General features: G+C 67.1%; 2 protein-coding genes and 2 non-coding genes across 4 annotated transcripts in view; 2 read left to right on the forward strand and 2 right to left on the reverse strand.

The window, feature by feature from the left end:
• Positions 1 to 593: 593 nt before the first annotated feature.
• Positions 594 to 3,362, reverse strand: LOC136302038 (dickkopf-related protein 1-like). Its single transcript, XM_066205343.1, has 4 exons — positions 3,132 to 3,362; positions 1,399 to 1,576; positions 1,096 to 1,291; positions 594 to 1,000 (listed from the first exon to the last, which is right to left on the reverse strand). The coding sequence occupies exons 1-4, from the start codon at positions 3,276 to 3,278 to the stop codon at positions 946 to 948; spliced, it is 576 nt and encodes a 191-aa protein (XP_066061440.1). The 5' UTR covers positions 3,279 to 3,362; the 3' UTR covers positions 594 to 945.
• On the reverse strand, positions 1,849 to 1,938 carry TRNAI-UAU (transfer RNA isoleucine (anticodon UAU)). The gene is given in 2 exon segments: positions 1,849 to 1,884; positions 1,901 to 1,938. It is a non-coding gene; the product is annotated as a tRNA-Ile (tRNA).
• Positions 3,363 to 6,136: 2,774 nt separating the features above from the next.
• Positions 6,137 to 6,208, forward strand: TRNAC-GCA (transfer RNA cysteine (anticodon GCA)). Its single transcript has one exon. It is a non-coding gene; the product is annotated as a tRNA-Cys (tRNA).
• Positions 6,209 to 7,271: 1,063 nt separating this feature from the next.
• The window catches only part of PLXDC1 (plexin domain containing 1), an 18,353-nt gene continuing 13,733 nt past the window's right edge, over positions 7,272 to 11,891 (forward strand). Inside the window, exons 1-2 of the mRNA XM_066204803.1 lie at positions 7,272 to 7,383; positions 8,715 to 8,886. Of these exons, the coding sequence (XP_066060900.1) occupies positions 7,329 to 7,383; positions 8,715 to 8,886 (227 nt within the window). The 5' untranslated portion in view covers positions 7,272 to 7,328. The remainder of the gene's footprint in view (positions 7,384 to 8,714; positions 8,887 to 11,891) is intronic.

An 11,891-nucleotide genomic window follows, 5' to 3' on the forward strand; every position in this document is an offset into this window, starting at 1 on the left:
CCCCCGCCGTGCCTGTCCACGCTCGCCCTGTCCAGCCGTGTCCGTCTGTCCGTCCGTCTGTGAGCCTCTGTCCGTCCCCCCTTGGCCCACACCCCGGGGCACTGCCTTGTCCTGTGCCCGCCCCGGGGGCGTCCCTTGTGCCCCCCAAATCTGCGGGGTGACCACACCAGGGTGGGCTGGGGACTCCCCCACCCCTCACCGCGGGAACGGGGCTGCTCCCACTTATGGGGCCCCCACCCCCGGGGGCACTGCTGGGGGTCCCCGGGGTCACTGCCTTACCCAGACCACCAGCCCGGCTCGGGGGGCTTGGGGGGGCACCCAGCTCTGTCGCTGCCAAGCCGCCACCCACGTGTGCCTCAGTTTCCCCCCTTTATTTTGGGGGGGGGGGGGATTCAGTGTCACTGCCTGCCAAGTGCTTTGAGCCCCCCCTGCCCCAGCGCTCGCCCCCGTGGCGGCCAAAATCCGGGCGGTGGGCCCCCCCCCCCCACCCGCGGGCAGAGGGACGTCCCGTATTTATGTCACTCCACAAACTTTTAATTTAAAGACCCGACAAAAATGTTTATTTTATTTATTTATTCTCCTTGGTGTGTGTGTGTGTGTGTGCGCGTTGGGGAGGGGAGGGGACTGGCCCCGCTCGCTTGATTCTTTGTAATAAACATTTCGGTGACACCTGCCCCGCGCCTGAGCCTGCTGAGGGAGGGGACACGGGGGGCGCTGAGACCGGGCACAGCTCAGCTCTGCAGTGACCCCCACCGCGGATGAGGATGAGGATGGAGCTGGGACCCGCCCGGCTCCGGGGACAGCCCCCGACGCCAGGGGCGGACGGGCAGCGGAGGCCGCCGGGCTCGGCGCGGCGCCGGGCCGGGTTTAGCGGCGCTGGGCCGGCTCCGGACACGCCGCGGACGCGTTATTTCCAGACAATAAATACAAACGCAGGGGTCGCTCTCAGGGCTGCCGGCATCGCCACTCGCTCTTCTCCGGCCGGTACTCGAACGCTCTCCTGCGGACGGCACACGGCGACATCGGTGACACCCTGTCCCCAGCCTGGGCTGCACCCCGCTGTCCCCCACGCCCCGCGGACACCCCCGTACTCACTCTCTGGCGGGCGCGGAGGGCCGGCAGACCAGGCCGGCCTGGCAGGGGCACACCTGGTTGATGCTGAAGGCCAGACCGCCGGGGGGGACGTGGCAGCTCTGGGCCAGCGCCAAGCGCCGCTGGCAAACGCGCTCCCCGTGCTGCCGAGCGCAGCAGCCGCCGGCCCCGCACTCCTCGTCCCGCTGGCACCGCGCTCCTGGAGAAAAATGACCTTAAGGGACGGGGACCAGCGCCCTGACCCCGGCGTGGGGACCCCCCCGGCTCCGGCATCGCGTCCGCCCCCGACCCCAGCGCCCCACTCACCGTCCTGCCCGGGGGGCGCGGGCTGCTGGCACTTGCCGAACATGCAGACCAGGCCGTGGGCGCAGTGCGGGTCGTGGCGGCAGTAGTGGCCCTCGGGCCGGGCGGGCAGGCACAGCCCGAAGTGCTCGTCACAGAAGTGCCCGGGCGCGCAGGGGGTGGCCGGGCTGCACGGGGTCACCTGTGGAGGAGGGGGACACCGTCAGGGGACACTCATCATCCCCCATCCCTGACCCCGAGACAGGCTGGAAACGGCGCAAAACCCCCATCAAGGTGGAGTGTGGGAGTGTTGGGGGGATTTGGGGGGCCGAGTCTGGCGAGCTCCATCCGCAGCCCGCAGCGGTTCCAGGACTTTTTTTTTTCTTCCTCGGGAAAAGAAAACCCGGCGGCGGGGTTGGGGATGGGTGGGGGAGCAATACGGGGGGGGGGCGGCGCGGACCCCTACAAAAGTCCTGCTCCAGGTGAGGCTCGAACTCACAACCTCGGCATCGCTCGTGTACCGCCCTATAAGTACCGCGCGCTGACCGATTGCGCCACTGGAGCGCCCGGCGCCGCCCGGAGCCACCGCGCCCCCTGCCGGCCCCGCCGCCACCGCACCGGGCCCGGACCGGCACCCCGAGGGCACCCCCGGGTGGAGAGGGACACCCCGAGGGCACCCCCGGGTGGAGAGGGACACCCCGAGTCCGCCCCCGGGTGGAGATGGACACCCCGAGTCCAACCCCGGACCCCGCCCGACACTCCATGTCCACTCCTGGCTGGAGATGGACAATCCCCGTGTCCACCCCCGGCTGCGAAGGGACGCCTTGTGCGCACCCCCGGCCCCAGCCCGACACCCCGTGTCCATTCCTGGCTACAAAGGGACACCCGTGTCTGCCCCCGGCCACGAACGGAGCCCCGCATCCATCCCCGGCTGCAGAGTGACCAGCCGTGTGTCCCCTCACGGTCGCAAACGGACCCCCCGTGTCCCCCTCCCCGGCAGAACACTGTGGGGTCACGGCGGGTGACATGACGGGTCTGAGCTCCCCTTCCATCCCTGTGCCCACCCCGGCTCTGCAAATCCTGCGCCCACCGTGCTGCAAACCCTCCCCGTGCAACTCCTGCACCTGCCCCTGAGCCCCCTCTGTGCCCAAATTCCTGCTGCAAACCCCGCCCTGGCTCCAAACCACCCCTGGGCCCACCCTGGCTGGAAACCCCGCTCTGTGCCCACCCTGAACCCACCCTGTGCCCACCCTGGCTTGAAATCCTGCCCCCACCCACCCCTGTGCTGCAAACCCTGCTCTGTGCCCACCCTGAACCCATCCTGATCCCACCCTGGCTGGAAATCCTGTCCCCACCCGCCCCTCTGCCCACCCTGCTCCCACCCGAGCTACAAACACTGCTCTGTGCCCACCCTGCTTCCACCCAGGCTGCAAACCCTTCTCTGTGCCCACCCTGAGCCCACCCTGACTGGAAATCCTGGTCCACCCGCCCCTGTGCCCATCCTGAGCCCACCTGAGCTGCAAACTCCGCTCTGTGCCCACCTAGAGCCCACCCTGGCTGCAAACCCACCCCTGAGCACCCCCGGGCTGCAAACCCAGTTCTGTGCCCACCTTGAGCCCACCCTGGCTGAAAATCCTGGCCCACACACCCTCGTGCCCACCCTGCTCCCACCCTGCCCGTCTCCCACCCTCTCCATCTCCCCCGCCCCGCTGTCCCCCAGGTCCCCCTCACCCGGGGGGGGTCCCCCCTCTCCTCACCTCCTCCAGGTCCGCCCCGGGGCTCCTGCCCAGCGCGGCCGCGTCGGGCGAGTTCTGGGGCATGGAGAACATCCAGGCCCAGAGGTGGCCGGCGGCGGGCGGCAGGAGCCAGGCGACAAGGCACACGACAGCCGGGGATGTCACCATGGTGCTGGCGGCGGTGGTGGCTCTGGCGGCCCGGCCGGCCCGCGGGGTTTATGTAGCCCCCCGGCAATCTCGGCGCCCCGCCGCTAAAACTGTTTGCCCACTTAATGAGGTGGGAGGAGGCAATCAGGGGTTAAGGGATTTCCATAATTGCCAGCCTTCCCCTGGCCGGGGGGCAGCGGCCCCACGGCAAACAGCCCCCCCGGGGCAGTCTGGCTCCGGCGCCAGCCCCGGGTACAGCCTGGGGTGTCCGCCCGGAGCTCGGGGGGGCGGTGTGTACAGCCTGGGGTGTCCCCCCATAGCTCTGAGTGGTGATTTGGGGTGCGGTTTGGGGTGTCCTGTGTCCCCCCAGAGCTGGAGGGGCAGTGGGTACAGCCTGGGGTGACCCCCAGAGCTCGGAGTGCTGATCTGGGGTGCGGTTTGGGGTGTCCTGGGGGCCCCCATAACTCAGTGGGGCGATGGGTACAGCCTGGGGCGACCCCCAGAGCTCGGAGTGCTGATCTGGGGCGCGGTTTGGGGTGTCCTGTGTACCCCCCGTAGCTCAGGGTGGTCACGGATGCAGTTTTGGGGGCGGTTTGGCGTGTCCTGCGTGCCCCCACAGCTCAGGGTGGCGATGGATACAGTTTGGGGTGTCCTGTGTCTCCCCCATAACCTGGGATGATTTGGGGTGCAGTTTGGGCTGTCCCGTGCGCCCCCATAGCTCAGAGAGATTTTGGGTACAGTTTGGGGTTCCCTGTGTGCCCCCATAGCTCAGGGGGGCGGTGAGTGCAGCTTGAGGTGCCCCGCGTCCCCTCCAGCCCCTCAGGTCACTCACCCCACGCCTTGGGACCCCCCCGGCTCCCCCCACACCTCGGGGGGCTGACTGGAGCAGTTTGGGGTACCCTGTGCCCCCCAACCCCACAACTCCCTGGGTTTTTCCCCTTTTCCCAGAGCAGAGATGAGGGGCAGGCAGAGGGAAAAGCGGGGGGCAAAGGCTGAGACCCCCAGAACGGGCAGCGGTGGGCACAGGGCTGGCATCTGGCCCGTCTTTGTGTGTCCCCTGTGTCCCCTCCCCAGGCCGGGGTGACGGGATTGTCACCTTCCCTAACGCCCCCGCTAATGGGGTGTCAGCCCGGCCCTTATCGCCCGGCCCTTATCTCGGGCCGCGGCGCCCCCCGGAGAGGATCCCCCAGACGGTGTCACCTCCATGTCCCCAAACACGCGGGGGGCGTCCCCGCGCCCCCCCAGGCCTCTCCAATACACTTCGGGTCCATCGAGGCCGGGATCGCCCCCGGTTCCCGGCGGGATTGGCGGGGTGGGGGGGCTCCGGGATCATCCGGGGGGGTCCCGTCCCCGAGAGCAGCGAGGACGGGACGGGAGCTGGGATTGGGGTGAGCCCCCAGGGATGTGGGGATCCCCCTTCCCGAAGTTTTGCCCCCGGGAAGAATTCCCCCCCCGATCCCCGCTGGGTCCGTGCCTCAGTTTCCCCAGCTGTGAACTGAGGGGTGGCACAGGGACACCGGGGTGGCACAGGGACACCGGGGTGACCCCAAACTTTTCTCCCGGTGCTCCGGGGACTGGTCAGTGCCCGGGACTAGCCGCCAGGATCCCGCCCCTCCCCGCGTGTTTACCCGGCGGCTTTGGGAGCAAATATTGACCCCGCTCGGGGACACCATCACGGGCCTGTCCCCATCCGTCCCCCGCTGGGCGCTGGTCCGGAGCGGCACCTCCGGATAATCCCCCCCAGCCCCACGGGGGTCCCGGACGGCGGCTCTGCCCCCCCAAAACAGCCGGTCTGGCAGTTTGGGGGGGTCCTACGCACCCCCTCCCCCCCAAGCCCGGACGAACTGTCGGGGACTGCCCCAGCCCGCTCGTTCCCGGGGTTTTGGGGGGCTGGGGGTGCCCCCAGGGTCACTCGGGAGAAGGGTGAGGGGAGTTCCGGGGGGCTGCGGCCTCTGCTCCGCTCCCCCGGGCAGTGTGGGGACATTGGGGGTGTGAGTGTGGGGTCCAGTGGCGTGGGGGTGTCCCTGGGTGCGGGGTGTCTGTGGGTGGGGGGTGTCCATGTCTGTGATTTTGGGGTGCTCGTGTTTGTGGGGTGTCCGTGTTTGTGGGGTGTCCGTGTCTGTGATTTTGGGGTGCCCGTATCTGTGGGGTGTCCGTGTCTTTGATTGGGGGTGTCCGTGGGCGGGGGGTACCAGTGTTTGGGGGGTGTCCGTGTGTTTGGGGGGCGTCTGGGATTGGGGGTGCTCGTGTTAGTGGGGTGTCCGTGTCTGTGATTTTAGGGTGTCCGTGTTTGTGGGGTGTCCGTGTCTGTGACTGGAGGTGTCTGTGGGTGGGGGGTGTCCGTGTCTGTGATTTTGGGGTGTCCGTGTTTGTGGGGTGTCCGTGTCTGTGACTGGAGGTGTCTGTGGGTGGGAGGTGTCCGTGTCTGTGATTTTGGGGTGTCCGTGTTTGTGGGGTGTCCGTGTCTGTGACTGGAGGTGTCTGTGGGTGGGGGCTGTCAGGGATTGAGGAGTGGTTGTGGGGTATTCGTGGGTGTGGGGTGTCCGCGGTTGGGGGTGTCCGTGACTGAGGGGTGTCCGTGTTTGGGGGTGTCTGTGGTTGCGGGCGTTTGTGTTTGGGGGGTATCTGTGCTTGGGGGGTGTCCGCGGGCGGGGGTGACTTGGATTGAGGGTGTCCGTGGTTTGGGGGTGTCCGTGGGTGTGTGTTTGTGTGTGGGGGATGTCAGGGGACAGGGGTGACAGGGACAGGGGTGTCAAGGGACAGGGGTGTCAGGGGACGGGGGGTGTCAGGGGACAGGGGTCCCCGCGTTCAGGCGGTGTCCCTGCCCGGTGTCCCCGCGGTGACAGTGCTATCCACCCCGGCAGCTCACGCTCCGCAGCGGGGGTATAGCTCAGTGGTAGAGCATTTGACTGCAGATCAAGAGGTCCCCGGTTCAAATCCGGGTGCCCCCTCATTTTTGTTTTTTTCCCTTCACCTTTTCGGGGGGCTCCCCACCCTGCTTTTCTCACCCTTCTCGCCTGCCCCCCGACCCCCCGGCAGCGAGGGGAGGCCGCGGCCCGCCCCCCACGGCTCCCCCACCCTCGGGGGTCGGCCCCGGGTCCGCCGCTTTGTTTTGGAGCAGGATGGACCCAGTTCTCGAGGATCCCCCAAAACGTCTCTTTCCCCCTTTTCTTCCTCAGCTCGGAGCAGTCGCAGGACCCCCACATTGTCCCCGAGCCCCCCGGCTTTGCCCGTGGGGTGCGGGGCAGGGATGGGGGGGGTCAGCAGCGCCGTCCAGGCCGCGGGCCCGGGGCACATCCCGGGGGTTGTGCAGCCCCCTCCTGCCGCGGCAGCCAGGCCTGAGGGGCTGGGGTGCGGCCGGAGCCCCCCAAAAACTCTGCCCAAATCCTGGGGTGGCCAGGAGTCCATTTGGCTGGATGCGGGAGCTGGAGGGTCGGGCTCTGCTGCGGGACCCCCACTCTGTGCCCCCCACCCTAAGCCCCTGCTCCTCTGCCCCCCATCCTGAGCCCCCCAAGACCCCACCATCCGCTGTTCCTTCTCCAAAAGGGAAAACCTGAGGGGTTGGGGAAGGGCACGAACCCTCCGCCTGCAGAGACGCGTCCCCTGCGGGTCTGTGGGTGGGGGGCCGCGGGTGGGGGTGAAGGGGAGGCGGCCCCCCCAAATAACGGGGCTGCGGTGCTCCTGTGGTGGTCCAGAGACCCCCGGAGCCCAGAGCGGGGTCTCCCCGGGGCTGCCCGCAGTGGGGACACCCGGGGGGGAGCCCAAACCTCGCTGCCGGCTCAAGCGGGCCCCCAAAATCCCGGGGAAGGGTGAGCAGCCGGAGATGTCGCTCCGGGATGGGGGGCGCCGGCGCAGGGATGGGATGGGGGGAACATTCCCGAGCCCCCCGGAGGGCACGGGGGTCCTGCGGCCGGCTCCCGCTCCATCCCTTCCCTTCCTTTCCCTTCCCAAATCCATCCCCGCCCCCGGCCCCGCCCCCGGCCCTGCCCGGCTCCGGCTCCGGCTCCGCTCGGTGCGCGGCTCCCGGGGGTCCCGGCCCATGGCGGGGCGCTGAGCCCCCCGACCCCCACCATGCTCTGGGGGGGTCTCCTCCTGCTCTGCCTGCTCCTCGGGGCGCTGGGCGCAGGTAGGGGGGGCCGGGGGGGGGGGGAGAGGAGGGATGATCCGGGGGGGACGCCGGGATTGGGGGTGCAGGGGGGTCCCTGCCCTGCCCTGGGGGTCTGTCCGGGGGTCCCGGGGGGGGGGGGGGAGGTTTCTGTGTGCCCCCGTTCCGCTGTGCTTTGGGGGTGTCTCCGTGCCCCCCCCCGAGCCCGCAGGTGCGTGTCCCGCTGCTCCCCACACCCCACCGCCCGTGGGGGTCCCGCTGTGCTCCCCCCCGTGCTCCCCCCCCCCCGTGCCCCGGCATCTCCGCAGCCAAGGTGGGGGGCCCGGACCCCCAAAATGTGCTGGGACGGGGGGGCTGGGCAGCTGTGTTCCTTCTGCTGGGGGTCCCCACGCAGGATTCCCCCCCCCGTGGCGCCCCATGGCGCTGTCCTGGCTGGGGGTGCCGCCACTCGGGGCGATTTTGGGGAGCCTTTTTTTTTTGGGAGGGGGGGGGGGGCTCTGCTCTCCGGGTCACCCCGCTCCTGCCCGCAATGGGGAGGGCTGAGCCCCTCTATGCCCCCCAGGGATGGCGACTGTGACTCCCCCGCCCCCCGCAGGCACTGAGCCCCTCTCCGAGCGCCCCGCTCAGCCCTGCTCCCCCCTGCCTCAGTTTCCCCCCGCCGAGAGCTGGGCACAGAACCCCGGGAGCTCATTAGGCAGCAATTAGCAATTAACTCCCCGGGGGTGGCGGCGGGCACCCCAATCCCAGGGGCGGGGGGAGCAGCCCGCGGTGCTGCGCGGTGTCCCCGCTCGGGGACAGACGTCCCGGCTGTGTCGCTGCCCGTGGGCGAGCGCGTGTCGTCCCCGCCGCCCCCGCCCGCGCCGCGCTGCCAGAAACCTCCCGGTTCTCCGCGCGTTCGGTCCCAGATGGATTTTTTATCCTCCCCAGCCGTGTTTCCACCCTCCGCTGCCTTCTCGGGGCTGGGGGGGGAGGGACGCGGGTTTTGGGGTCATTGGAACCTGCCCTGACACCCGGACCCCGTCCCAGCCCGGCGGAGGGGACCGATGCTTGGGGACATCGGGGACACCGGTGCGGCTCCCCCCTGGCTGCGGTGGCGCTGGTGCGGGCGGGGGCTGTTTGTGGGGGTTGTTCCCAGTTGTCCCCCCCCGGCCGGGACCACTGTCACCACTGTCACCTGTCGCCACACCTGCAGCCACCCCGGGCCCTGCTCTGCATGTCCATCCCTGCGGTGACGAGGCTGAGCCCCCTCAAACCCGTGTCACAGAGCCAGGAGCGTTCCTGGGGGGACAGGAGTGACCCCAGGGGTGCCCCACGCCACTGACCCCTCCCTGTGTCCCCCCCGCCACCACCAGGACGCCCCCCCGGGAGCGATGGACGGAGGGCTCGGGACACGTCCGAGGGGACCCGCATCAGCCAGGACCTGGTGGGCGGCAGCCTGGCCATCGACACCCTGCCGGCCAACGAGACCCGCATCGTGGTGAGCCGGGACCCCGACCCCGCCCGGGTCCCCTCCGCGTCCCCTCCGTGTCCCCTCCCGCCGCCTGAGCTATTCCCAGCCTGGCTCCTGTCACTGGATCCCACATCCCGCAGGATAATCAGAGCCCTGGGATTGCTCCCCAGCCCTGCCCCGCTCCATCCCAAACTCCAAATAATCCCGGGGGTGCTTCGCTCCGTGGGTGACACGTGGGGACAACGTGTGGCAATGGGGGGGGGGGGGGGGGGGTGTCCTCTGCTTCACGTGTCGCCGCCACGAGCCGCGGTGTCACCTCGTGGGGACACCTCCCTCGGCTCTCCCAGCCCGGCTGTGCCTAATTAGCCGCCCTCAATTAGCGGGCGGTTATTTGTGGCGGGTCCCCTGGGCGGCCGGGGGAGTTCCCTGCGCTCTCGGAGTGGGGGATGTGTGCCCGCCCGTGGTTTTTTGGGGTTTGGTGACTCGTCCCCGACGTTTTTTGGTGGCACCAGGGGACAAAGTGGCTGCTCCTTCCACTCTACCCCAGCTCGTCCTTCGGGGATGGAGAGAAGCCACGAACCGGGAGAGTCCCGATGTGGAAATGTTTAAAAATAACCACATAAACCAGCCCCCAAACCGCCGGTGACCGTTTGGGGACGCTGGGGAACCGCAGGGAGGGTGTGATGGTGCTTGTGGTTCCCTGCAGGGAAAAAGCAGCAATTTCCTGTGGTTTTTTTGGGATCTGCCAAAGTTGTTTGGGGTCACGGACAAGGTCACAGGTGCGTCTCACCTGATCCCACCTCGACGGGATGCCAGCGCAGGGCCTGGAGGGGATTTTTTCCCCCTCTCTCCTCCCAAAATACCCCAAATTTGACCCCAGAGAGTGAAGCTGTGTTCCCTCCCCGAGCTCTGCCCCGTTTATTCCGTGTCCCCGACCTCTCCTCTGCCGGTGACCGGAGCGAGGTGAGGAGCTGGAACATCCCGGTGAGTCAGCGATGAGCTCAGGGATCCGCTCCTTCCCCCGTGGAGAGCTTTGGGAAAGCACCGGGAGGACGAGAGGACACACGAAGTTGTCATTTGTCACCCGGCGGTGACAGGCCACTGTGGCCTGTCCCTGCCGCCCCTGGTGTGCGCGGCCTGCCCCGTGCCTCAGTTTCCCTGTTGGGAAAGGGAGAGCTCTGGGATGCGTCAGCAAAAGAAAAAAAAAAAGGGAGGGGGGTTCTGGAATTCCCACGGGCAAATTCCCACAGGGAATTCCAGCTGGGAAAGGCTGAGGAGGGGCAAAGGCTCTCCCTGAACTTTGCTGGAGCGGGGAAATCCTCAAGTCACCGGATTTTTCTGACGGCGTTTTGTTCCGGCCCTTCCCGGCACCGGAGTTTGTGTGCAGGGAGTGGGGCTGGGACAGGGGGAAAGAGAGGGGTTTTGGGGGGCTCAGAGAGGGGTTTTGGGGGTCAGAGAGAAATTTTGGGTGGTCAGAGAGGAGTTTTGGGGGGGTCAGAGAGGGGTTTTAGGGTCAGAAAAGGGTTTTGGGGGATCAGAGAAAGGTTCCAGGGATCCGGGAAGGTTCTGGGGGTCAGAGGGGGTTTGGGGGATCAGGTAGAGGGTTTGGGGGATTAGGTAAGGGTTTGGGGGGTCAAAGGGGTTTTGGAGGATCAGAGAAGGGTTCTGGGGGTCAGATAAGGGTTCCGGGGGTCCCAGGGGCAGCAGCAGACACGCGGCAGATGGGGACAAGCCGTGGCCGTGGCCGTGTGCCCGGCGCTGGCCTGGAGCACCGTGGCTGCGATTTCCCGAGGAAAATTAAAACATTTCCCGTCCCAGCCCCCTGCCGGGGTGTGAAACGGCCTCCCCGGACAGGAGATGGCTCCCAGCTGTCCGTCCGTCCGTCCGTCTGTGTGTCAGCACAGAGCCCGCCCGGAGGGTGGCCGGTGTCCCTCGGCAGGTCCCTGCCCGGAGCTGTCCCCAGGGACAGGGGGCTCGGGGGGTCTGGGGCTGCTGCTGGCAGCTCGGGGGGGACACTTGGGGTCCCTCTCTGGGTGACAATGAAGCGGCAGCTGCTCCCTGACAGAGCCAGGCTCCGCTCCGGGGGTGTCACCCTGGAGCACATCCCGATCCCTGCTCCCCGCTGTCCTCACCCCGCCCTCCCCGGGCTGCTCCTTCCAAGGTTCAGCGTTTCCTCCGGCCTCGTTTGCTTGGCTTGGAGTGGTCAGCTCAGCTGGGCCTGCCAGCCCCCGGCCCTGGGGCGGGATTGTTCCTTCCCTGGAAAGATTGTTCCTTCCCTGGAATTGGGATTGTTCCTTCCCTGGCGTGGGATTGTTCCATTCCTGGAGTGGGAATGTTCTTCCCTGGGGCGGGATTGTTCCTTCCCTGGAGAGATTGTTCCTTCCCTGGAATTGGGATTGTTCCATTCCTGGGGTGTGATTATTCTTCCCTGGAGTGGGATTTTTCCTTTCCCTGGAGCGGGATTGTTCCTTTCCCTGGGGTGGGAATGTTTCCCGGGAATGCTGTCCGTGCTGTGCCAGGGTCTCTCATGGTTCACAGGCTCTGCTCAGCCCGGCCTCTGTGCCCTCAGCATCCACTGGGTTTCCCTGCACCTTCCCCAGCTGCTCAGCTTCACCCCGCTGGATTTACCCCGGATTTATCCCAGATTTATCCCGAGTTTATCCCTGTTCTGTGCCAGGAACACATCCCGGCTGCCCATCCCTGTCGCGGTAGGACACGAAATAAAGGTGCTTGACTCCAGTCAGGAGGCAGCAGGAATCAGAAGGTTTATTCACAATTCATTCAGCCCTTTTATAAGATTTTGTGCTGAAAAGTCGCGTTATTGGTCCGTAGGGCTGACACCTCTCCCATTGGCTCAGGAACAGAAACGGCAAAGAACTCCTGTTGTTGTGGGAAAGGAACATCGTTTACACGAGGTTGTTTTGGGAAAAAACTGTTGAAAACTTTCCTTTGAGAAGTGCTCAGCAGTTCTCAGGCTCAGAAAATATCAGGTCCACACATCCGCATGTGGGTCACGCCCATGCCGTGATTCCCTGTCCCCCGTGTCCCCTCCTGTAATGGCTTTGAATGCAAAACCAGT

The sequence above is a fragment of the Chamaea fasciata genome, unplaced genomic scaffold, assembly GCF_029207755.1.
Source record: "Chamaea fasciata isolate MVZ Bird 193981 ecotype frontalis unplaced genomic scaffold, bChaFas1.0.hap1 SCAF_27, whole genome shotgun sequence".
Lineage (NCBI taxonomy): Eukaryota > Metazoa > Chordata > Aves > Passeriformes > Sylviidae > Chamaea > Chamaea fasciata.